Source organism: Choristoneura fumiferana, chromosome 16 (assembly GCF_025370935.1).
Source record: "Choristoneura fumiferana chromosome 16, NRCan_CFum_1, whole genome shotgun sequence".
NCBI classification, from domain to species: Eukaryota; Metazoa; Arthropoda; class Insecta; order Lepidoptera; family Tortricidae; genus Choristoneura; species Choristoneura fumiferana.
The window spans coordinates 9772054-9796380 of NC_133487.1; the positions used below are offsets into that span (position 1 = coordinate 9772054).

General features: G+C 36.6%; 3 protein-coding genes across 8 annotated transcripts in view; 2 read left to right on the forward strand and 1 right to left on the reverse strand.

Moving 5' to 3' along the window:
* Positions 1–24327, forward strand: part of stac (C2 and C2B_Munc13-like domain-containing protein staccato) — a 61783-nt gene that overhangs the window by 17716 nt on the left and 19740 nt on the right. For 5 of the 6 annotated variants that reach the window (XM_074099359.1, XM_074099361.1, XM_074099362.1 and 2 more), the window contains one exon: positions 9534–9804. In XM_074099359.1, the coding sequence (XP_073955460.1) occupies positions 9534–9804 (271 nt within the window). Of the gene's footprint in view, positions 1–4407; positions 4994–9533; positions 9805–24327 lie in introns of those variants that run through there. The other variant, XM_074099364.1, reaches the window with a different exon arrangement.
* On the forward strand, positions 7020–9395 carry Ssadh (succinic semialdehyde dehydrogenase). The gene has a single exon (XM_074099368.1). The coding sequence runs from the start codon at positions 7204–7206 to the stop codon at positions 8722–8724; it is 1521 nt and encodes a 506-aa protein (XP_073955469.1). The 5' UTR covers positions 7020–7203; the 3' UTR covers positions 8725–9395.
* Positions 13260–16103, reverse strand: LOC141436505 (uncharacterized). Its single transcript, XM_074099509.1, has 3 exons — positions 14665–16103; positions 13904–14132; positions 13260–13818 (listed from the first exon to the last, which is right to left on the reverse strand). The coding sequence occupies exons 1-3, from the start codon at positions 14837–14839 to the stop codon at positions 13260–13262; spliced, it is 963 nt and encodes a 320-aa protein (XP_073955610.1). The 5' UTR covers positions 14840–16103.

A 24327-nucleotide genomic window follows, 5' to 3' on the forward strand; every position in this document is an offset into this window, starting at 1 on the left:
CTTAATTTTGAAAGATACAGAACACTGAAGTAGTTACTTTTGAGTAGCAGTACCTGTGTTTTTTTTTTGGTCCAGTTACAGGACCCACCCGGTATAAGACGTAACTCACTCTACAGAGATATATTCTAATACCTTTAGAAGAACAATTTTTGTATATTTATTTATTTTGAAAAGGCTCTAACGATTACGATGACATTTGTTGTGGAGGTTCTCGGGGGCAAACAATCAATCAAACTTGGTCTTACTTAGTTAGGTATCTCTAAGAAAGTGTTGTTTCTAATTTTAGCCCAAGGCAAGCTCTATCCTAAAATATAAGAAATTAAGAGGAGTGAGATGGAGGTGTGGATGGTAAATTCATGAGATTGGTCAGATTTTGAACATCTACTGTTAAAATTTTAATGTAACGACAGGTGCACACATAATATGAAATAAAAAAGCTGAAGAAGTGTAGTAGGTACATCGATTTTTAACCGACTTCAAAAAAAGGAGGAGGTTATCAATTCGGTTGTTTTTTTTTGTTTAATGTTTTTACCTCAGAACTCCGTCATTTATGAACCGATTTGAATTTTTGCGTTCGTCTAGGAATGCTTTCAATTAGGTCCCATAAGCACCAAAACAGGATCTGATGATTGAATTCTAAGGAAATCGAGGGAACTCTTCAAATGTTGTAGGGACACCTATGGTAATTTTGATATACCTATTTAAGGTAGGCGTCCACTTATCCGCATCGTACGCTTCGGACGTATCGGATTTGTTGCTTTGTATAGAAATGTGCGATGCTTACGATGCGGACAGGTGGACGCACTTATATGAGTTTCTATACAAAGAATACTACGATCCGTTGCGTGCGATGCGTCCGATGCGTACGATACCGACAAGTGGACGTTTACCTTTAGTAGTAACTCGTGCATGCTCTTGAAAATCATCATTTGGTGAAGTGGAACTGATGACGAGGGCTACAGTTGACCATCGGAGTTACTACTCAATAACAAGTACTTCACGGGTCGAATTTAAATTACTTTAACGCAGTTGCTAAGCAATTTAAGCTCATCGTAATTCATATGGTGAAATGGAATGGGTCGGTGAAGCACCAGGACTCCTCATTAATGAAAGTCTCTGCATCGAAAAAAACAATCTTTTGTAAAAGGTGACGAGCAGTTGACATTAAACTATTGTAACTATCTTAGATTATTTACACTAAAAAAAAGGGGTGAAAAAAAATTATAACAAAAAATTGAACCGACTACAAAAAACCATGAAAATATTTTTCTACCAGTCTGAAGTCGGTGCCTCAGCACGAGCCAGCAGGAGTGATTGAAGCCCAATATGTAGTGCGTTTATCTGAGGTAGGCGACTATAGGTCCACTCCTGCTGGCTCGTGCTGGCTGAGGCACCGACTTCAGACTGGTAAAAAAATATTTTCATGGTTTTTTGTAGTCGGTTCAATTTTTGGTTATTTTTTTATACTAAATTTTCAGTTTATTTATGATTTTGTGTAACTCAATGGAAAAAATTGTAGGACATAGTGTGAAATTGGGCTTATCATAGAATAAGCAACTTACCAATTCACCAAATTGCATTGAAATCTGAGAAAAAAAAATCGGCAACAAAATAAAAAATGGCCCTTTTATGAAATGCTTCGATTCCGAACCTGGAAAGCACAATTAGGTATTTTTTTTTAATTTGACTGGATGGCAAACGAGCAAGTGGGTCTCCTGATGGTAAGAGATCACCACCGCCCATAAGCATTTGCAACACCAGGGGTATTGCAGATGCATTGCCAACCTAGAGGCCTTAGATGGGGTAACTCAAGTGCCAGTAATTTCACCGGCTGTCTAACTCTCCACGTTTCTGATGGTGTTAGTGAATTAACTGCTTTTGGACACAATGTACACTCTCTATACCTACCCAGTCAGGACCTACAATCACAACTCACAATTCCATACAACAATTTACACTGTCAGATGCAATCTAACTTTAGGAGCCAGTTAATCCAATTTTAATTCTTACTCGACAATACCTACTGTGGATTTCATACATGACCTAGCCTTCAAGCAGTAACAAAGTAAACTCGATATTACAAACCATTGCTTTGCGGTATTTCAAGATGAACAAACGAAATCATTAACCAAGTTTGTTATGATTCAGAGTAGGGCCTACCCCGGCCTGTTCAATAAACTGATTCACAAACAAATTACCCTAAAAGCGTAAAAGCAAAAACACTGACGTTAAAAGACATATATAGCCTTGAATGGGTTCGTGATGTCCGGCCAACCTTGACGTTAAACTCAATTTTACATCATACCTGTTACACCATAGCGTTACTGCGGAGTTATGGCTTTGGTTCAAGCCCCTACGAAGTGCAAAATTCGAACTTCGTATCTTGCCGTCCCGGTGACGCTAATATTATTTAATACGAGAGTGAGAGGGACGGTACGATCTGTACGATACAAACTTCGATTTTCGAATTTCGTAGTAGCCCCCCAGTGATCTAGTTAACTACCAAAATAAGAAAAAAAATATGGTTGTGCAACCATAGTAAAAATAAATGAAATTATTCTGTTGAAAGGGTTTGACACTAAGTATGATAAACTCGGGACGAGTAGTGAGCGACTAGAGACGCATTTTGAAGTGCTTGAAATTTAGAGCCTGTTTCAACACTCATTGTTAAATTTTGTGTGACACAGTCATAGGTAATTATGATGTCGTCTTTGTTTATTCGGACAAAACAAACAGAGACCTAGTTACAGATTATTGTCACATAAAAATTATCAAAGAGTAGTGAAATATATAGCCACCTTAATCTTCCCAACCTTCTGGATAAAGATTACTTTAGCTAAATGCGAACAGGAAATATCTCTTAGCTCTTCTGTGACTTGACTACTGTTACATGAAACAACATACGTCACATTATGAACATCACAGCCTTATCGCATGATGTTCCTTCATTTGGGCTTAGGTGTTAGACCAGTAAAAAGTACAATGATTATATTTTAAGGATAAGCAAATAATAAGTACCTTCAACCCTAGAATCATACAACATTCTTAAGCATCCATAAATCAAGTGTTTGCTAATTACATGTATATCCTTTCTTAACTTTTCGTTGTTTATGATAATCATCGCTAGTTGGATTTTGGAAGAGAACTACCTACATAAGTAGGTACGTCAGTATCCTGGTTAGATATTCTATTGCTTGGTAGATACCTAAGTCCCTACCTAAAGGGAGACTATGGGCACTTTACGATAATGAGGCCTTTGCTTTGTGGCTACAGCAGACAAGTGAAGTGCAACATAGTGCAACTGACGATTCAGTCTAACATAACTAGCAAACTACCGCCGTCGCTTTTACACATATAAGTTTCATGATATATTTTCCTCTTTATAAAATGGCTAATAAACATAATCATACATTACATAAAGAAATTCGTTAGCGACCTTTAATGTCTACGTACTCTCTGGCAAGGTCGCCGGGGTGACGTAACTCAGGGAGAGGATAAATTTTGCTTGTTGCGTTTCATTATTAAAAACATAACCAACGACCCACAGTAGGTACGCCACAATTTGCACACAATGTCAGATTCTAAGCGATTCAACCACTGTTTCTATTATGCTAATATCTTAGTACTTACCTTCATAATATTGATTATAGGGCTTAATTTTGTGTAAAAACAATTGAGGTTTAATTTTTAATCTTTTGTTATTCGTTACCGAACCGAGTATAGGTACTCTGACTTTGATTGAGACCAGTTAAATCTTGGACAGGGCAATCAACTCTGGCTCGCTTGCTCTTTAAATTACCGAGATATTAAATTAAGGTAACAAAAAAATATATAACTGACTTGCGATTGACCTCTTTTACCTAATGGTATGGTAATGCAGACGAGGATGAAGATGTATGTAGCTAACGACATAACGCTGGCCTTGAGTATTTAGTACCTACCTATAGAAAACCTCTTTAATCATATTACAATGAAAATACCACCTAAGTATCCTCGCGCCCCTACTGTGCACAGGTCGTTGTTATATACCGGTTAATTACCTCATAAACTGTTGATTAGTAATTAGTTATGCTACTTAAGCATACTACTACGTTTATGGCGTTGCGTTTATGCGACAGTAGTGTATAAGGTTCACCTGTACTGTTAAGCTCAAAGTTATTTCTGAACCAAGCCTGTCTAAGGGTACATTATAAACAAAGACAATTTGTTCTATCTTAATAATACGTGATATGACTGGGTATTGATAGCGAACAAAGATCTCGTCCCGGTCCACTTTAATTCGTATGTACCGAGAACATTAGTGTGATCAGCACGAAGGAAATGCAGATTAGATGTAATGGGTTCACAATGTTTACAATATGATTGTATTGTATGACATTAAAAAGCACGTGAGGTAGTGCAAGCAGACAGTTGGTGTGCTGGCGCGTTAGAGCGCGGAACGCCCGTCGGCCAGACTTGGATTACGTCAGTGCGTTCTGAGTTTGACGATCGCGCAGCCAGTCATATTCTTGCGTTTGCCAAACAGAAAGCAAAACAAACGAGTCAAGATTTTATTTTCGCGTTGCTTTTGTTTCGGTGTCGACAATTCAAAAGTGCAACGCCTACATGAGTGTATTATAGGTACCGCTTCTCTAAAGTCAGTGACCTTATAATGCCGAGACCCAGTTGATTCAGTGTTTGGTTAACTCGAGACGAAGACGTTTGGTTCCGCATAGGTTATAAGCATCCCGTGAAGTTTGCGGTGTTTACGTCATTGACTGGAAGAATCTATGACTCGCTCTGATTTAGTGATTCACTATATCTGCATATTGTTATGGTAACCCAGAGCGCCGGTTGAGTTAAATTTACTCTGCAAGTTTATAATTAAAACTTAATTTCAAGTTAATAAGTCCTCGGAAATCATAACGGCAATGGATGAAGAATCAATGTGGAAAGGTTTCTATGATAAATTGCAGAAGCAGAAATCAAGAGATGAACAAGTGCACGAGAGCAAGTGAGTTTTTATTTCTTTATGTCTAAGGTAGATACAATATTACAAAGGTCAATTATTTATTATGCAGTTATGTTAAAGGTGATAAGGATAAGCTATAGGTAGGTAGGTAGATCAAGTGAAGTATGAATAAAAACTAATAATAAGTTTATCGCAATACAGGTGCATTGTTCCATAAAATTAAACATTTCTTCTATAATATCTATTTAATTAATTATGTAAGCTACTGTATAAGTTATTAATACGATGAAGACGTAAAAAACAAAAGTCGACTGTAACAGCCACAAGTTTTCCTTATCTCCACACCCAAAATTGTTCATGGAAATACAGACAATTCGTCATAACAAATCGTTGAATCTTCATCACCACCATATCTACCTACCTATATTTGCTCTTGGACTCCGGTGGTGAAAACAAAATTTGCATCTCGGACCCACCCACGTATTACAGAACCGCTTTTAATCCCTAGGCATTATGTATGATACTCGGTCGTTGTTTAAAATAAGACATTAATATTAATAATAATTATTATTAATGTCTGATATCTGTCGGATATGTATATATTAATATTGTCTTATTATATCCGTCTTAGTAGGTATAGGTACGAGTTTGGGACTATCAATCAATACAATAATATCTACCCTACCTATATAACAATAGTAGTCTGTTGTTGAGTCTTACCTTAACTCGATTCGCGCGCAGTCGCACAATAATGTACTCTATGGCTACAGTCACTCGATACTTATCGTAAATTGTTAAATGGGTATTCATTCTGTAATGATCCTAGTTTGGTACGTCAGGACTTACAACAGCATGGTATGTGAAATTATTTATATTTGAACCAAAAACGATACTTATTAACCCCCGACGCAAAAAGAGGGGTGTTATATGTTTGACCGCTATGTGTGTCTGTATGTCTGTGTGTCTATCTGTGGCACCTTAGCTCTTAAACGGGTGGACCGGTTTGAATGCGGTTTTTTTTATTTGAAAGCAGGTTTTCTAGCGATGGTTCTTAGACATGTTTTATCAAAATCGGTTCAGCCGTTTCAAGATCATCAGCTCTTTTGTTCGCTGCGGTAGGAATCTTAGACGCATAATGGGTATTTACTTTACTGTCGAACTAAAATTTGAAACACCCATGTATGCTTTATAACTATACAAGATTATAGAATTCTCGGTCTGATGCTGCAGCCAGGATATCCAGAACACTAGTAGGTACACTCTGGATAAAACCATAGCAGATATATCGTGTTTGGATTCGTTTCGATCAGTGTTTGATTCTACATGTACAATGCAATGGTGGCAACAGGATGAGCTGATGCTGCAGCCTGGATATCCAGCACACTAGTAGAGTATAAAAAATAATAGCACAATATCGTGTTTGGATTCGTTATGATCAGTAATTGATTCTACATACAATGCAGTGGTGGTAACACGGCGAGCTGATGCTGCAGCCAGGATATCCAGCACACCAGTATACTCTTGAAAAAATTATAGTAGATATGTCGTGTTTCATTCCTTTTGATCAGAACAACATACAATGCAATGGTGGCAACACGATGAGCTGATGCTGCAGCTAGGATATCCAAAACTAGTTAAAAAAACCAGTTTAAAAAACACGAAATAAGAAAACTTAAATTAAAAATTAAAAAAACCCCCGACATAAAAAACGCCAGAAACAATTAAAGAAACGACCGAAAAAAACGCCGCCAAATAAGACGACTAAAGTAAAAAATAATTATGTATTGCCTATCTATGCTCTACCTTGCTGACGTCTTTTTGTGTAGGGGGTTTTTAAAATTTTTAATTTTAGCGACATCTGACAACATTTTTGCAAAACACTACGACAAAATTCCAATCTCATTACACTGGGTCTGACTTTAATAAATGGACCCTTTTTTTGTATAATGTAGTTTTACATAATATAAAATAGGTAAGGTACCTGTTCTGCATCAAAACTTAATATGTACGCAATATCTAAAATGCTTGTATCTGAAGCTTGTGCTCTAGCAACACCGGTTACGTCAGATTTGACAGTGACAGCACACAGCTGATTACGATAAAAGATTTCATTCAGATGATTTGCGGCTAAATTGTGTACAATTTAGATCTATTTGGGCTTTATTAAACGTTTATTATTCAATTCACTAACGTCGGCCAGAAATCACGCGCGCGTTGAGGCCTTATCAGTACAGTATATAAAGGCGGTGACTATGGATTTATTACGAGTTAGTGCTGCGAGGCATTTTCAATTGTTTACGACGAGTTGCAGAAATATGCATCTATTAAAAAAGCAAGCTTATGTGAACGGAGAGTGGGTGCAGGCCAGCAGTAATGCCGTGTTTCCTGTATTAAACCCCGCGGACGATAGTGTGATCGCCGAAGTGCCGGATATGGACGCGGCGGACGCCAAAACCGCGGTTGATGCCGCTTCTAACACTTTCAAGACATGGAAAAATACGACTGTTAAAGAACGATCCTACATCCTAAGAAAATGGAACGATATCTGCCTACAAAATGTTGATCATCTAGCAGAAATAATGACTGCTGAATCTGGGAAGCCTTTGGCGGAATCAAAGGGTGAGATTGCGTACGGAACATCATTTCTCGAATGGTTTGCAGATACAGCGCGCCATATTAATGGAGAAATTATTCCTGGCCCTTGGCCCAACAAGAAAATCCTTGTCACTCGGCATCCACTGGGTGTTGTGTCAGTTATAACACCCTGGAACTTCCCTTTTGCGATGATAACTCGTAAAGTTGGGGCACTTATGGCTGCAGGATGTACCTGTGTCATCAAGCCCTCAGAAGATACTCCGTTAACAGCACTGGCTGCTGTTGAGCTAGCTGTACAGGCTGGAGTACCAAAAGGTGTCATAAATGTAGTCACTTCCAGCAGGAAAAATGCTGCTGGTGTTGGGAAAGTGATGTGTGAGGATCCTGCTGTTGGGTGCATATCATTTACAGGCTCCACTCATGTTGGAAAAATTTTGTATGGAATGGCAGCAAAGGGCATAAAACGTGTATCTTTAGAGCTTGGTGGAAATGCTCCTTTTATTGTGTTTCCCAGTGCTGACATGGAACATGCTCTGGATCACGCAATGTTGGCTAAATTTAGAAATAATGGACAGGCTTGTGTGGCTGGAAATCGGTTCCTGATACATGAGAGTGTATTTGATAAGTTTGTTGAAGGTTTCAAGGGTCGTATTGGACAGAAATGTGTGCTGGGACCAGGAAACAAGGAGGGAGTGACGTGTGGACCCCTAGTCAACAAGGCACAAGCAGAAAAAGTGACAGGTCTAGTTGATGATGCAGTAGCAAAAGGAGCAAAGGTTTTACTTGGTGGTAAAATTGCCAAACATCTTGGAGACAAGTTTTATGAATCTACACTGCTTGTCGATGTGAAACCTGATATGGCTATTTACCAGGAGGAAGTGTTTGGGCCTGTTGCTGTTTGCTATAAATTCAAGGATGAAGCAGAGGCTTTAGAAGTTGCGAACAGTACTAGGAGTGGTCTGGCTTCTTACGTGTTTACTAAAGATCTTGGCCAGGCATTCAGAATGTCAGAAAAATTGGAGTTTGGCATGGTTGGAATCAATGATGGAATCTTATCATCATGCGAACCACCCTTTGGAGGTATCAAAGAATCTGGTATTGGCAGAGAAGGAAGCAAACATGGTGTTGAAGAATACACAGATCTCAAATACACATTAATGTCTGCTCTTGATAAATAAGTCCATTTATATCATATTGTTTCTCTACTGTAATTACATTTTTAAGTTTTTGCCATATTATTTTTACTCTAAGCGAAATTCTTATACAAAAAACTTTATTATATTTGATTTGTTACATTGTTTTAATTGTTATTTAAACAATTTATTATGCTTATAAAAGTGTTCCTTTTAAATCTGTTCATAACTAAATATAATTACACCAGAGTACTGCATGCACATGCAATATTTATATACTTATTCTTATGTTGAACATATTCTATTCTAGCAAGTTACGTAATATTGCAAATAAGAGTTATCTCTGTGAGTACATGGACTATGTATCATTCCAGTCTTCCAAAACATTGTGATTTAGAGTTAAAATTAAGATCATGTAGAATGTTCTTTTTGTAATGTCTGTCTAGAATGACATGAATGACCTTGGCACTATTAGATAATAAAGTACAAACCTGTATTATTAGTAGACCAGTACCTACTTCTTTTTTAATTAGTAATTCAAATGCTTAAGGTATTTACTGTTTGGTAATTGGTAAACATTCATTATAACTAAAGCACTCTGTACTATGAAAGTTCCATGTCCAGTGTAATTATACTATACTCAAGCATTTATACCTACCTAGTTTCTAATGTAAAATGAGTACCTATTGAATACATTTTTGCGCTTATTTTATATTTTCATTTGTCTAAATTACTACTTAACACCTTAATTCTTAAGAAAATAACAGCCGAAACGAAATGGTAATCTTTTTTTTTTCAATAAAATAAAATTTCAATATTATTGCCAGACGAATAACGCAACATTTTTTTTTCAGAATACAAGAAGTGGACGACAGTTTCTTTGAGAAATTTGGTTCGATTCTAAAGCAGGCGTCACAAAAAGCTGCTATAGAAGAGTCGACGCCATTGGCTCCTTTGAAAGAGGTTGAAGAGCAGGATGGAGAGAGAGCGGAGGCAGATCTTCAGGGGGAGAGTCGGAGCCTTGCAAGAGATTCTGACAGCGGGAATGAGACGCTACTGGACACTGACTCTGAACCTGATGACCCTGAGAAGATAGACAGACTTGTCGAAACCATTGGTTGGAATGTAAGTGCCTACTTTATTAAGTTTAAAAAAAATCTATCAAAGTAGTTTATTTTCGACAGTCTCGGTAAAAAGAGCGGCGCAATTTATGGCGCAAAGACTACAATTAACAAAAATATACTTCTAAGGCCTAATGTATTCAAAGTGTATTCGTAATTAGCGAGGTAATGTATATCAATTTATTTTTATGAAGTTCCTTCTGTAAATTACTTGCCTAGTGAAACAAATGGGTTTTTGGGATGGCCTTAATAGCTAGTGTAATGGTTTCTATTTGTTGATATGCTTAAAGGTAAACACAGTTAGATACTATAGCATAAATCAATTGTGTAACCTATAAGAAGTTTCAATTGGTGTGAACAGGAACGATTTCGCCGTTTCTATAATAGAAGAGTGGTGACGTAGTAAGGGCCGTGCAATGCTGTATATTTAGACGTTTATAAGCGGATATCTCGGTCAGATTTGTTTTTATCCTTCGCTGAACTAGACATTGAGGAAAATGAATGTTGGCGTAAGTGGGTCGCGATGCATTCCTAATGATTTTATAGTCTACAAATATTATTGTTTAGCTTATTTATAAAATTTCTTAGGGCTACACGGTCGTTATTGGAAGCTGTGGTTAAATTAGAGTTAGGTATAGAATAAATCAATTAATTGTTTAATCATAATTATTTTAGTGTTAATAAGGCTAGTGTCTATCTCTAAATTAAAATCTTGTTAGTTTGTCCGTTAGATTATCAGAAAATATTGAAGACGTAGCCCAGGTACTATTGTTTTCTTTTGTCAATCAAACAAAGAAAAATAGCAGCTACATATATGTTAGCTATATTAAAGCTGGTTGAAGTTCCGCGAGACGTCTCACGCCGTGCTAAAAAGTGTCGCATGGTGTGACGTCACGAGCTCCTACTCCCAAACTTTGACGCGCTTCATCTTTATATTTTTTTGTTTCATCGACAAAAGAAAAAATCATCATCATCATCATCATCATGTCAGCCGAAAGACGTCCACTGCTGGACATAGGCCACCCTCAAGGCTTTCCACTCAGACCGGTCTTGTGCTTTCCGCATCCACCGCGATCCCGCGATCTTAACCAGGTCGTCGCTCCATCTTGTTGGAGGCCTACCGACAGCTCGTCTCCCGGTCCGCGGACGCCATTCGAGAACCTTTTGACCCCATCGGCCATCAGTCCTGCGAGCAATGTGCCCCGCCCATTGCCACTTCAGTTTCGCAATTCTTCGGGCTATGTCGGTAACCTTACTTCTACTGCGGATATCATCATCAAAAGAAAAAATACGTTCCAATATTTTTTGACAATCTACACTGACGGCCTGAATATTTTTTTTATCTAGGAACCTACCCGATTGTATTAGTCGACGTCGTGCTTAAGCGCTCTCTCAAAGTTCTTACTGTTTTATGTAAGAATCGGTTCAGTTGTTTTCAAGACACTTTTCCAATGGCATAACGTTTCCTATGTGTAGTATGGCGCAATGATTTATCGTACTTATTTTTTATCATTATAATATAAACACAGAGGCAGCAATGATGTGATGGAAATAAAACAATAACAAAAGCATAATTAGTAATGTAAATAGTTGCCTAATAATATGAAAATACGAAATACGAAGTAGATCCGTTGTTTATTTGATTATTATCTTTTCAAAAGGTACTTAATCATGTATTAAAAAAAAAACTGAATTCCAATACTCGCACAAAAGTGCGATTTAGCATCACGACTTCTCCAATAGAAAATTTTTCTTTCTATACGAAAACTGAATTTTATGATTATGACATTGCTATAAACAATTATGCGGTATTTATCTAAATTATGTTACAAATGGAAAACGTTGTGATTCATTCAAAAACTACGAGGGGTGATCCAAAAGTAATGATAATTGAATATATATATTTCCGGAATAAAATTAAAAGAAGTTGCATTAGTAGCTGCATACATTCCTTAGTAAAATAAAAAAAATCATGAATAATAACATATGTAACATGTGTAGCTGTATGTTGCAGCTGTTTATTCAGAATGCGCGGTCGGAATCATTACGCAAAAATAGAAAAAACCGGCCAAGAGCGTGTCGGACACGCCCGAAATAGGGTTCCGTAGCCATTACGAAAAAATTAAGTAATATTTTTCGAAGGATTTCGTGTTTTATACGGAATCTTCCAAGTTTAGGTATATTTTATACCTTAGGCTGCTATTTAAGAGTAATAAAACTACTAATAATTCTCAAGCAAACTTAGCTGTTATAGTTTTCCTTGAAAGTTTGATATACTTACGGTACTATTCAATGGAAAAAATCAATAGTGTAAACAAATGTGGCGACTGACATTGACACTTGACTGACGACTGGCTGACTGACTGACTGACGTTAGCTCTAGTGATGTGAATGCTCTTTAACATACTTCAATCAGCACTAAATAATTATTTTGAATTTATTCATATTTCATTATTTAAGTATTTATTATTTGTATGTTTACAGCTATGATAAAATAGTAGAGAAATGAAAATACAAGTTTATTTATATCGCCTTATTTTTTTTTACTAAATAACTTCTGTCCAATGGGGCAAAGAGTCAGAATGGCGGGTGTAAGGTGACCCGGGACTATTGTAGCTGGGGGGGATATTGTATCTGAACCGTCTGATGGCGTCCTTACGACGCCATTTTCTTCTCGGCCATTTTACGTTGTGTTCGTCAGAAGACTATCTTCATACAACACACATGAACATGGCGAGCATGGCGTCGTATGGACGCCATTATACGGCTCAGATACAATATCCCCCCCGGCTACAATAGCAGAGGGTTACCATTATAAATATAAAAATAAAACTATACAAAAAACGGCTAGACGGACTTTGATGAAATTTGGCATGTAGATAGCTGAACATCTGGAATAACACATAGGCTACTTTTTATCCCGTTATTCCCACGAGATTGGGATAAAATCTCGAAATAACAACCGCTGGAGTCATGAAATTTGGCATGGTTGTTTTTAATATAACGTCAATGAAAACCACGATGTAATTTTTGGGAATTCACATGGGAATTTTATATGTCACTTCTTGATGCTAGAATAGCTGGACGGACTTGGATTAAATTAGGTAAGTATGTAGATGGTATGGAATAACACATAGGCTACTTTTATCCCAATATTGATTGATATTGATTGTTCAAATTTTAACTGCATTCTTAAGCATAATTTAGTACATTTTTGGACTCAAAAATCAATAGGTTTATAGCAAATTGGCTTTCTGTATATGGTATATACCGCATCCTGACATTCAGGACGGCTGGTGTATTTCCACATTTTAATAACTTTATGTACGGACTGCTACAATTACTCTTAAAATAGAAACTAAATAGTACATTTTGAGTATTTTTTTAGAATAGATGTTTCTTTGATATTTATAATGGTACACCCGTCATTCTGACTTTCACGGATAATTTTAAACAGATTTACTCAGTATCGTAATGATCACTATCTGAAGTGTCGCCTGTGACATTTATTACGAAGGGCTGTATTCCAGCGTCACTCGCCACGTCCATGATCCCATCCAGCTTCTTCATCTGCTCTTCTTCCTTTAGAACGTGACTGACGCATTTCGCCCATTCTTCTGCTCCGATCCTCGCCAACCCTTCTTTCAGTAATATTTTGATTTCTGCCATTGTGAAAGTTTTGTTTTTTCTTCCAACAAAAGATTTAACTTGTGCCCATATGAGTTCAATAGGATTAAGTTCGCAATGGTAGGGAGGAAGGCGAAGCACAGTTACTCCCTTTGATGCAGCGTAATCGTCCACATATTTAGTTTTATATTTCTCCTTATCGAACTTTGAGAGTAGCTGCGCCTTAATTTCTTTTGTTTCAAAAGCTATATTTTTGCTTTGTAGCCATGCCTGTATAGCGTCCTTCCTCCAGCTCATGTTAGGCACATTTTCGAGTTGGCGAGAATGGTATGGGGCATTATCCATCACCACAACAGACCCTGGCTGAATCTTGTCCAAAATACGTTCAAACCTGTAATTATAACTGGATATTATACTCATGTTTTAATAGAATCCACTGTATAATTAAATGACAGATAATTTCCTTCAACACTCACCATTTTTCAAAATTATGAGCGTCCATTTCTCCATGGTAATCACCTTCCGTTTTTTTTGCCTCGAAGATCCATTCTCCTCCTTCGACAAATCCATCTTCGTTACCAACATGGGTAATAATTAGTCTTCTCCCTTTTTGAGGATTTTTCAATCCGCTTGAGAGGCCGCGTAAAAATGCTTGTTTACTACTTTTTATATCATTGTCCATCCAGACATAATTGCAGGTATGCCCTAATTAACAAAATGAAAAATGTTTTTCATTGCAAGAAAACTATGATTCCCTTGTTCAAAAGTCAAGGGAATAAGAACCAGGGAAATAAGAACAAGTGTCACTTGTCGATTCTGCCGAAACTGTTATTATAAGAATTACCATAAACTCAACACATATAGGCATTTATGAAGTTTTCTTTTTACTAAGCACTGTGTACCAATCGCGGGGATAAAATCTAAATATATAAAAGGCAAACCGTGATCCGTATGGTGTTAAAGACTTAAAATGGGGGAGGGGGTTTTTCATACAATATAATTATATGATATATTTTTACAGTTATTTATAATCTTAAATAAAAAAGAGATCGTGCCCTAGTGAGATCTAGTGCTAATGTAATGTCTAATAAATAGTATGGATGGTCAATTATTTTAATTTTGCAGGATCTTTTTCCTTCCAGAAGGTGTAAATTGAGTATTTCAAAAATCATCCAGTAGTCAATGAAAGTATATAAACATACCTTAGGAGTCTAAATAGATTAAAAATAAAACTAACCAGCATTAAGCCATGTTTCATCCAGATAATATATCTTTTTTTTCAGCCTTCTGTATTCGGCTATCCTCATCAAATAGTTTACCCTCAGAATTTGCAGGTCAGGTCTATCCAATAAAATACTTTTTCTTGATCTTTTTGAAAAAGAAAAGTTCAGTTTCTTAAGAATTCTGTACATCGTAGTCCATGAAAATGTAGGCAGACTGTCGTCGTCATTGACCGCTGCCGTGATTTTCGCAACCGTCGGCAATTCACCATTGAAGTAAAACTGATGAACTTTTCTGCGTATTGCAGACAAAACAAATTCATCCAGGTTAGCAATTATTGCTCGATTTGGAGGTTTTTCCTAGAAACATCGACGGAAGTTAGTCACTTAATTACACTAGTCCTAAAACAAATAATCAATAGCATACCTAGTCAAAGGCAATTATAAAAAAGATTACAAATATATCATTACAATAAGGTATAGTTAAAACAAAGTTCTTACCCACGTCTGTATGCCATTGTCTCAAAAACTACTGAACAGATTTTCACGCGGTTTTCACCAATAAATAGAGTGATTCATACCTATGCTATATGTTTTGCCTCTTGTTCTTAGAGGAGGCCTGTGCCCAGCAGTGGGAAGTATATAGGCTGGGATGATGATGATGATGATATGCTTTGCTACCCGTGCAAAACTATGGCGAGTCGCTAGTAAAATATAAAAGGTTTATATTTTATTTACATACTTTTGGCTGTATTTCTTGATTTTCATGATATTTTTTCATAACACCACGTACTACATTCTGAGAGACGTCCATGATTTCCGAAGTCGTTTTATAAATTTCCATTTTGAATGGGTATGTAGGCGTGTTTTTTTCCAAATAATTGTAAATATTCACTAGAATTTTTCTTTCGTTCACAGTTAATTGGTGTTTGACCACTTTAGCCTTTTTGGTCGGCGGGGTAATCCCCGACGGACCAGGCTGCAGTTCGCTCATTATAATCTTAAAAATCCAATCGTAACCAATAACAAATTCCGTGATGCCGTGCAAAGGTTGTCGTTCCAAGAAAAATAGTTCCAAATCGTTAAGCAAATCGAAGTCCAGAAATAAAGAAAAAATGTCGTCTATTAAGGTCTCACCGAAACAGAAAAATCCACTAACGCACAGAACTCACCAGCACTCACCCAGGACAGTGAATGAAGAGTTTTGAGATTGAGAGGCAAGAAATGCCAATGTCAAATTTTTAAATCTATGGCTAGTTTTAGAAAGAAGGGAATAAGTATTTTCTTTTATGTAAATCATTTTAAAGTTCACTATTATAATAGCTAGTATTATAATTCCGCCCGCGACTTCAGTGGCATTGAATTGATTTTTCGCGTGAGACACAATAATTTCCAGCATAAAAGTAGCATTGAGGGTTGCCTTCGATTTTCCTAGGATCCCATTCGTCAGCTCCTGACTTGGTGACAATGGGACCACATGGCGTATATAGAGGGGACCGGGTGGGCTATGCCCACCCCAGTGTGGTCTTGTGCCCACCCCAGGTAAAATTATCGCGTATCAAAGACACAAAAAAATATATTAAATAAAAAAAGTAAAAAACCCGACTGCCTTAAAAACTAAAAGGAAGAAAATAAGTCTAGTGGTCTAGAACTCCGTCAAGTGGCTTATTTAAAGTTCAACAGTCGGGACCCATTCAAATCGTGACCAGCTCAAAAGTTCTTGGTAATGGGTCCCGACTGTTGAACTGTAAATTAGCTACTTGACAGAGTTCTAGACCACAGACTTATGTATGTAAACTCTTTATTGTACAAAATAAGTAAACAAACTTATTTTCTGCCTCTTAGTTTTTAAGGCAGTCAGATTTTTTTTAATTAATTTTTTATTTTGTTCTTTTTTATATTTCTGTGAAAGTGATAGATTAAAAGTACCTACTATATCCCATATATATTTAGAATGGGCTTATTAATAAATAATAATTCACTTATATTTTTTGGCGAATTTTTCCTCAAGTTTATGATCTTTTCTAGAATTGAAAGGGTCAGTCAAAATATTTATTAATTTAGAAGAGGTATTTTTAAATTTACATAAGACAGGGAAATGAGAGTAGACACAGGGAAGTCAAAATGATTTTTTGGTCCAAGAATGGACTCCACAGTGGATGTGATATTAGTAAATAGAAAAAAATATATGAAAAATAGAAATCTACATAATTTGTACTAAAATACTATTTTATCGTCCAACTAGTGTTTACCCGCGGCTTCGCACACGTAAATCATTAGGTCCAGCAGATGAAATACCGGGATTTTTAAAAATTCCCGTGGGAATTCCCGAAAATTAAATCGTTGTTTTCATTGACATTACATTAAAAACAATCATGGTCAAATTTCATGACTAAACCCAGCGGTTATGAGTTCGAAATTTTATCCCTATCTTGTGGGAATATCGGAATAAAAAGTAGCCCATGTGTTATTCCAGAAGTCCAGCTACCTACATACTAAATTTCATGGCTCTTAGCCCAGCGGTTGTTATTTCAAGATTTTATCCCTAGTCTTAGTATCCCATGGGAATATCGGGTCAAAAAGTCGCCTATGTGTTATTCCAGACGTCCAACTACCTACATACCAAATTTCATGACTCTAAGCTCAGCGGTTGTTATTTCAAGATTTTATCCCTATCCCATGGGAATATCGGGATAAAAAGTATCCTATGTTGTAATCCAGGTTATCTAACTTTTCGCCAAATTTCATCCAAATCCGTCCAGCCGTTTCAGCGTGAAGAAGTAACAAACATACTCACTCACAAGCTTTCACATTTATAATATTAGTAGGATTAGTAGGATATAGTAGGAAGTAGGAATAGTAGGATAGGATTAGAAACCTTTATAAACCTTCATTAAATAGTGTAACTTAACACAAATAATTAATATTACGAATAAGTTAATAGGTATGCTTATGAATACGCTCTACGACCTGAACCAATAAAATTCCCCAATTTGCAGAGCCAGCCATAATTATCGGTAGGTAAGGTTGGTTCAGTCAAATAATTAATCTTGTAGGTACAGCACTAAATTTCCAGAGACAAGACCGACTATAGACCAACTTCAGTGAGGAAAAAATTATCATGTCAATTTGACAAATATAACGGATTTTCGTCTTCCAACTAATTATATAAAATAAACATATTTACACGATTATTTCATGATAAAATGATTGTTAAAAACAGTGGTGAGTTCATTGAGATGTGAATATGATCGGGATTGGCATTCAAATGTAAGTAACTACGGAGTAATCGTGAAAAATTGCTTTGTTTACACGATTGATTTTTTCCATTGAATAGTATTATACTACGATTCAAGAATTTTTTCAAATTTTTCCACCCACTGGTTTAGATTTAAGAGGGGGGGGGGGACGCTCGATTTTAATGAAAATTAGCACTTTAAAGTTTGAATATTCGCAAAAAAATCAATGAATCGAAAATAGTTTTAAAAGACCTATCCAACGATACCCCACCCTACAAGGCTGGATGAGAAAAAAAAACGCTCCCACTTTACGTCTTTTTATTTTTTATTGTACCATTTTGTCGGCATAGCTTACACATTACAGTGGTGGTCATGTAATTAAGAACGATTTGAAGTTCCAGATTATTTTTAACTAAATCATGTCATGTGTAGTCGTGGTTCCTTCTTAGAAGTAACTAGTTACGTTATGAAATAGCCACATGAATAGAGCAAACGGGATTAAGGATAAATAATAAAATTGCTGACATTTTTTACAAATTTTGTTTTTATTCTCTTTAGTAACAAATTAAAATAGTAATGAAGCTGGACAAATAATAAGAACGATTTATTGAACTGCTCGAAAAGTTTTTTTATTTGAAACTTAGATTAACTAAATCACACTAACGTGAAGTTTGTACACAAAAAAAAGCAATTTAATACATTTTAACTAAAATTAATAGTTAGTAGCATGTCCACGGCTTTTTATTACTGCCTTACACCGGCGAGGCACTGAATCTATCAATTTTTGACATTTCGCAAGAGAGATAGAGCTCCATTCTTCTAAGAATACGTCATACAGTTCTCTTAAATTGCCACACTGTCGATTTGAAACCTTTTTCTTGACTTCGCACCAAAGATGCTCTATTGAGTTAAGATCGGGGCTGTTGGCTGGCCAATCTAAGACAGAAACTGATTGCGATGTGAGGAATTCCTTAACGGTACGTGCAGTATGCTTGGGATCATTGTCATGCTGGAATGTCCAAATAACCGGAAGCACGCCTTCAGCATATGGTAACATTGTTTCTTTCAGTATGTTTTTGTATTGAAATTGATCCATGTTTCCTTCTATCAGCCTAACAGGTCCAACACCATGTCCAGAAAAACATCCCCAAATTTTTACATTTCTCCCGCCATGCTTTAAAGTCACTTTTGTGTACTTTGGGTCGAATGCTTTATTTGGAAGCCGTCTTACATATCGTTTGCCATCAGAACATACCCTATTTATTTTCGTCTCGTCAGAAAAAAGAACGTTTTTCCACTGTCTGACTGTCCAGTTTTTCATATCTTCTTGCAAATGCAAGCCGGGCTTGCCTATGACACCGTTTCATCATAGGCACCTTCCTTGCTATCCTTCCGTGCATCTTTTCTTCTACCAAACGCCTTCGAATAATGCGTGCCGAGATTGCTGAAGGGTTGTTTTCGCCAAAATATTTTTTTCTTAACTTATTAGACGGTATTAGACCCTTTAAAAGGATTTTGTTTTGCCAAACGAACGATATTTCGATCATCTCGACGAGATGACTTTCTTTGTCTAGGTACACGCGGAACATTTGAAGTAGTTTGATACGTGGCAAAATGCTTTATGGCGTGGAAAACCATAGTTTTTGAACATTGCAGATGATCGGCTATGTGTTTATACGACCAATTCTTGTCGCGAAGTTTTAGTATTACTTCTCTTGTAGATTTATCACAACTTTAATTTTTCCCCATTGTTTTTATATGAAGCAATCGCCTTTAAGACTTTTACGGCACTAAATGGCGCCAAAATTATTCGAATAATAACCTAAAACCACAAAGTGGCCGTCCGTTCTCTATATAAATTTGAATTAAAAAATAAACTATTCAGCGTTCTTAATTATATGACCAGCCAGTAAGTAGTAATACTAGGTTTAGATGTAATGTATAAAGTTTATATATTTATTTTTTTAGCCAATTTTATGTATAAATGAATTTACCGCTAGTACGGAATTGTTTTACGATACCGAGAGAAGTACAAAAATATACATGCAGTTAGTAACACTTGTCAGTTTGAAAAAATCTTCTCTATAAAAATCGTTCTTAATTATATGACCACAACTGTATATATTCGTGCAAAATTACAGCTTTCTAGCATTAATAGTCCCTGAATAAAGCCGCGGACGGACAAACAGACAGACAGACAGACATACATGGCGAAACTATAAGGGTTCCGTTTTTGCCATTTTGGCTACAGAACCCTAAAAAGGTTCCGTTCGTTGGGTGCCCAGAATGTGAAACGCTGAAAAAAAGGAAATGCGATGCGAAATTACAAAGGCAAATCTTGAAAAATTTCAAACTGATCTCGAAGAGTTTTTGCGTCGATTTGTGACAGCAGTCCATGACCCAGAGAAGCGATCATCTTTCCAACGCCGCAGAAATTAAGTCGCAAGCTCAGTGGGAAAAGTTATGGCATCCGTGTTCAGGGATGCCAAGGGAGTAATAATGATTGAATATCGTGAGAAAAGAGCCACTCTTATGGGCTTTTATTAAGCTGACCAAATGCAAAAATTGCGCGAAGTAATCAAAGAGAAGCGGCGGGGTAAACTTCGAGCTGCGTTCTGAGGGGCTACTACGAAACTCGCAAATCGAAGTTCGTATCGCACCGTCACTTTCACTTGCGTATTAAATGACATAAGCGTCAGCGGGACGGCAACATACGAAGTTCGAGTTTTGCACTTCGTAGTAAAGGGCCTGTTTCATCGAGACAACGCACCCGTTCACAAGGCCAGTGTTACAATGGCTGCTATCGTGATGCAGGCCTCGAAATTCTGGAACGTTCCCTATATTCGTTAGACCTAACCATCTGCGACTTTTATCTCTTTGCACGACTCAAAGGAGACCTTAGAGGCAACAATTTTTCTAATAATAGTGAGGTAATGGCCGCGGTGGATGCATTTTTTGACAAGTTTTTTTTTTAAAGAAATTTGTGGTTCTAAACAAGATGGCCATGTTCGTAGACCTATTAGGAAACGACATTGCAAAATAAACTTACTTCTTGACCACGTTTTTTGCAATTCATACTCATTATCATTACTTTTGGATCACCCCTCGTATATAGTTACTCAGCGATCCTTACTTTACGAGTATCTCGGGTACGTGTAAAGTTCCCCGAGATACAGGCAAAGTTGCGACCAACAACTAGTATAAAAACTATTCTTTGAGGTAATGCCCTTAAAAATTTATTTCGGTCACTCAGTAATTTCATTCAATGACACTTTCGAAGCGTTCGGGCGACCGAGTCGCGTTCACAATAGTTCGCGTATGGCTCTCTGCCAACCAGTTCTTACTTTCCTCCGGCTATTTGTCAACTTCCCACCAGGGACGCCGAATGACCGACGTCATTAGGGAATGCGTGCTATTTCCAAATGACATTCCCCTTTAGATTTGTTTTTAAACATAATATAATACTTACTCAATGCTAATATTATAAATGGGAAAGTGTGTCTGTCTGTTACTTCTTCACGCTTAATAATAATAAAAATAAAAAATCGATCGTGAAACTACACACGTAATAACTAGCCCTCGTTATCTCAGGGTAATGAAATGTCACGTGTCATAATAGGGGAGTATGGGACCCATTGGAACAAACAAAATTTTATAACAAAAAATAGAACCGACTACAAAAACCATGAAAATAATTTTCTACCAGTCTAAAGTCGGTGCCTCAGCACGAGCCAGCAGGAGTGGACCTATAATCGTCTACCTCACCTACAAATATACGAGTATATTGGACTTCAATCACTCCTGCTGGCTCGTGCTGAGGCACCGACTTCAGACTGGTAAAAAAATATTTTCATGGTTTTTTGTAGTCGGTTCTATTTTTTGTTATAAATTTATTTTTTCACCCTATTTAGTGTAAAAGATCTAAGATGCAATAGTTTAATGTCAACTGCTAGTCACCTTTTACGAAAAATTGCTTTTCCCGATGCAGAGACGTTCATTATTGAGGAGTCCTAGTGCTTCATCACCCGTTCCATTTCACCATATGAATTAGGATGAGCTTAAATTGCTTAGCAACTGCTGCAAACTGTTATTGAATAGTCGCAACATTGGTCAAATTTGGTCCTCATCAGTTCCACTTCACCAAATGATGATTTTCAAGAGCAAATGCACGAGTTACTCCTAAATATATCGAAAGTACCATAGGCGTTCCTACAATATTTGAAGAGTTCCCTCGATTTCCTTCGGATCCAATCATCAGATCTTGATGTGGTGCTTATGGGACCTAATTGAAAGCATTCCTAGACGAACGAAAAAAATATTTCAAATCGGTTCATAAATGACGGAGTTCTGAGGTAACAAACAAAAAAAATACAACCGAATTGATAACCTCCTCCTTTGTTTGAAGTCGGTTAAAAATAAATATTATTCAGAAATTTAATACTTTTTTTTTCGTAAAAAACATTAAACCTACTCGTACACATGTACGAGTAGTTTTAATGTTTTTTACGAAAAAAAAAGTATGTGACTTACGGTCATGATTCTTTTTGTATTAGATAGCTTATTTAACGCAGATTTAGGATCTACTCGTATGCTTAACTCAATACCTGCCATAAGGACCTTTTTGCTATGGATTGCCACATATGTGGTTTTGCTTTTGAATTCAACTAAAATGAATGCAAAGCATTCAGCATTTTAAACCTGAATATAGGACGCTGCAGCTGTTTCATGCTGTTGCTAGTGTAGATTTCATTAGAGATATTTTCTTTGATCTGGTGTACGCCGGTTTTCAAAATAGTGCGCTCTGTTTTCAATCAAAAGCCTATTTCAGTGCAATGTCTAGATTGCCCATCGATTCTGATTCTGCGTAGACTCAAGAGTTGCATTAGGTGCTCTACGATCACACGCACGTACGATGAACGGACGTATTCTCCTTTATTTTGTTATAAAAAATAGTAGTTTTTATTATTATTATGAGATAGAGGCAAACGAGCATGCTAGTCATCTAATGGGAAAAGGTCACCACGGCCCATGAGTACAAAGAAAAGTCATTGGTCTATTATTGCCGGACTTTAAAGAAAGTATAAGCCCTATAATAATAGGTAGGTTTTTAGGTAGGTAACAACTGTAATAGCTAGTAGCTAATAGAATGGATTAAGTCTGAGGTGCGTTTAGAGTAAAAAAGTGCGCTTATACTAAAACGACAAAAATGCGCAAGTTAAGTAAGGTAGGTACGATTTTCTAAAAGTGTTGCTTACGTCAGCGCTGTTTCTTTATGTATGAGTTGACACGCCCTGTATTTATCATAAAGCTTCTTCGCTTTGCTAAAGGTAGGTACTTCATTGAAAAATGAGACCAATATGAACTAAAACAATTACTTCGCTCACCCGCGACCTCGCTTACTCGCCTTTTTCTTGGGTCGCGGGTGAGCAAAGTAATAATTATAGTTCATTGATATAGACCTCCGTAAAGTAACGCCTGATTCAATAAATTTTGAAACCAACATTTCAACAATAGGTAAAGCTTAATAAAGTGAATGTAGGAGTGCCAAAAGCTCTTGAGTGGTTGTTATGGCTTCTGCAACAGTTGATATCATCAACGATCTTATCAAGTAGCTGCACTTGAGTTCATTAACGTTGAGTTCGTGTAAATAAATCTGCTATTATGATTCCAATAGTATAGTTTCCGCTACACGGCAGTGTAAACTGAGTGGTGTATAAAATAAATAAATCGTTCGGCACGTGCGCTTTTGCGTGGGTCGGGAACCTTGGCTTTGTGCTGTAACGCTCAAATATTTTTTTTAAAACCACTCGTCTGTGAAACATGCTTTAACGGATATTACAGGTATTCTAGGGCGGTATAATGAAGATACCGGGAAGTCAGGTACGCTAAACGATGTAAAAAGAAAGGTTGAAGTATACAGTTCTAATTATTTTTTATATGAGAAAAACTGAGTAGGTATATTAATTAAACAATACCAGTAACAATGGTGACATAATTGTTTGCGCAACACTTGTTCAAACATTTTCATTGTTCTATTTCCATCTGCGGCTTAAAGATTTCAGTAACTTCCTTATTTCTGTTTTTTTTTTCTTTTTTATAAATAAGTAAATACTCTTTATATATCTAACTAATAACCTCAAACTAAATTCACAGAACACTTAGGCGCAAAATAATTGGTAATAAAATATAGTTTAGCTCGTAGACTTTCAGCTCAAGTGTCTAAATAGTTTTTTATGTCTTTATATTACTAGGCCTGGACTGTTTGTAGAGCTACATTACACGCGCCCATATAACTTTTCATAATGTATTTTATGGACGTATTCACATAATTGAAACGATATATATATCGAAACTATCCATTAGTAAACGCATTAGAGCGATGTAACAACGGCAATATCCTGTGAAATAACTTGTACCACTAAATTATCATTATTTTAAATA

Coding starts and splice junctions, on each gene's coding strand:
- Ssadh (XM_074099368.1), top strand. CDS start 7,204: ATGGATTTATTACGAGTTAGTGCTGCGAGGCATTTTCAATTGTTTACG.
- LOC141436505 (XM_074099509.1), bottom strand. CDS start 14,839: ATGTACAGAATTCTTAAGAAACTGAACTTTTCTTTTTCAAAAAGATCA. Junction 14,133..14,664: donor TGAAACATGGCTTAATGCTG/GTTAGTTTTATT, acceptor TTTGTTAATTAG/GGCATACCTGCAATTATGTC. Junction 13,819..13,903: donor GCTCATAATTTTGAAAAATG/GTGAGTGTTGAA, acceptor TTATAATTACAG/GTTTGAACGTATTTTGGACA.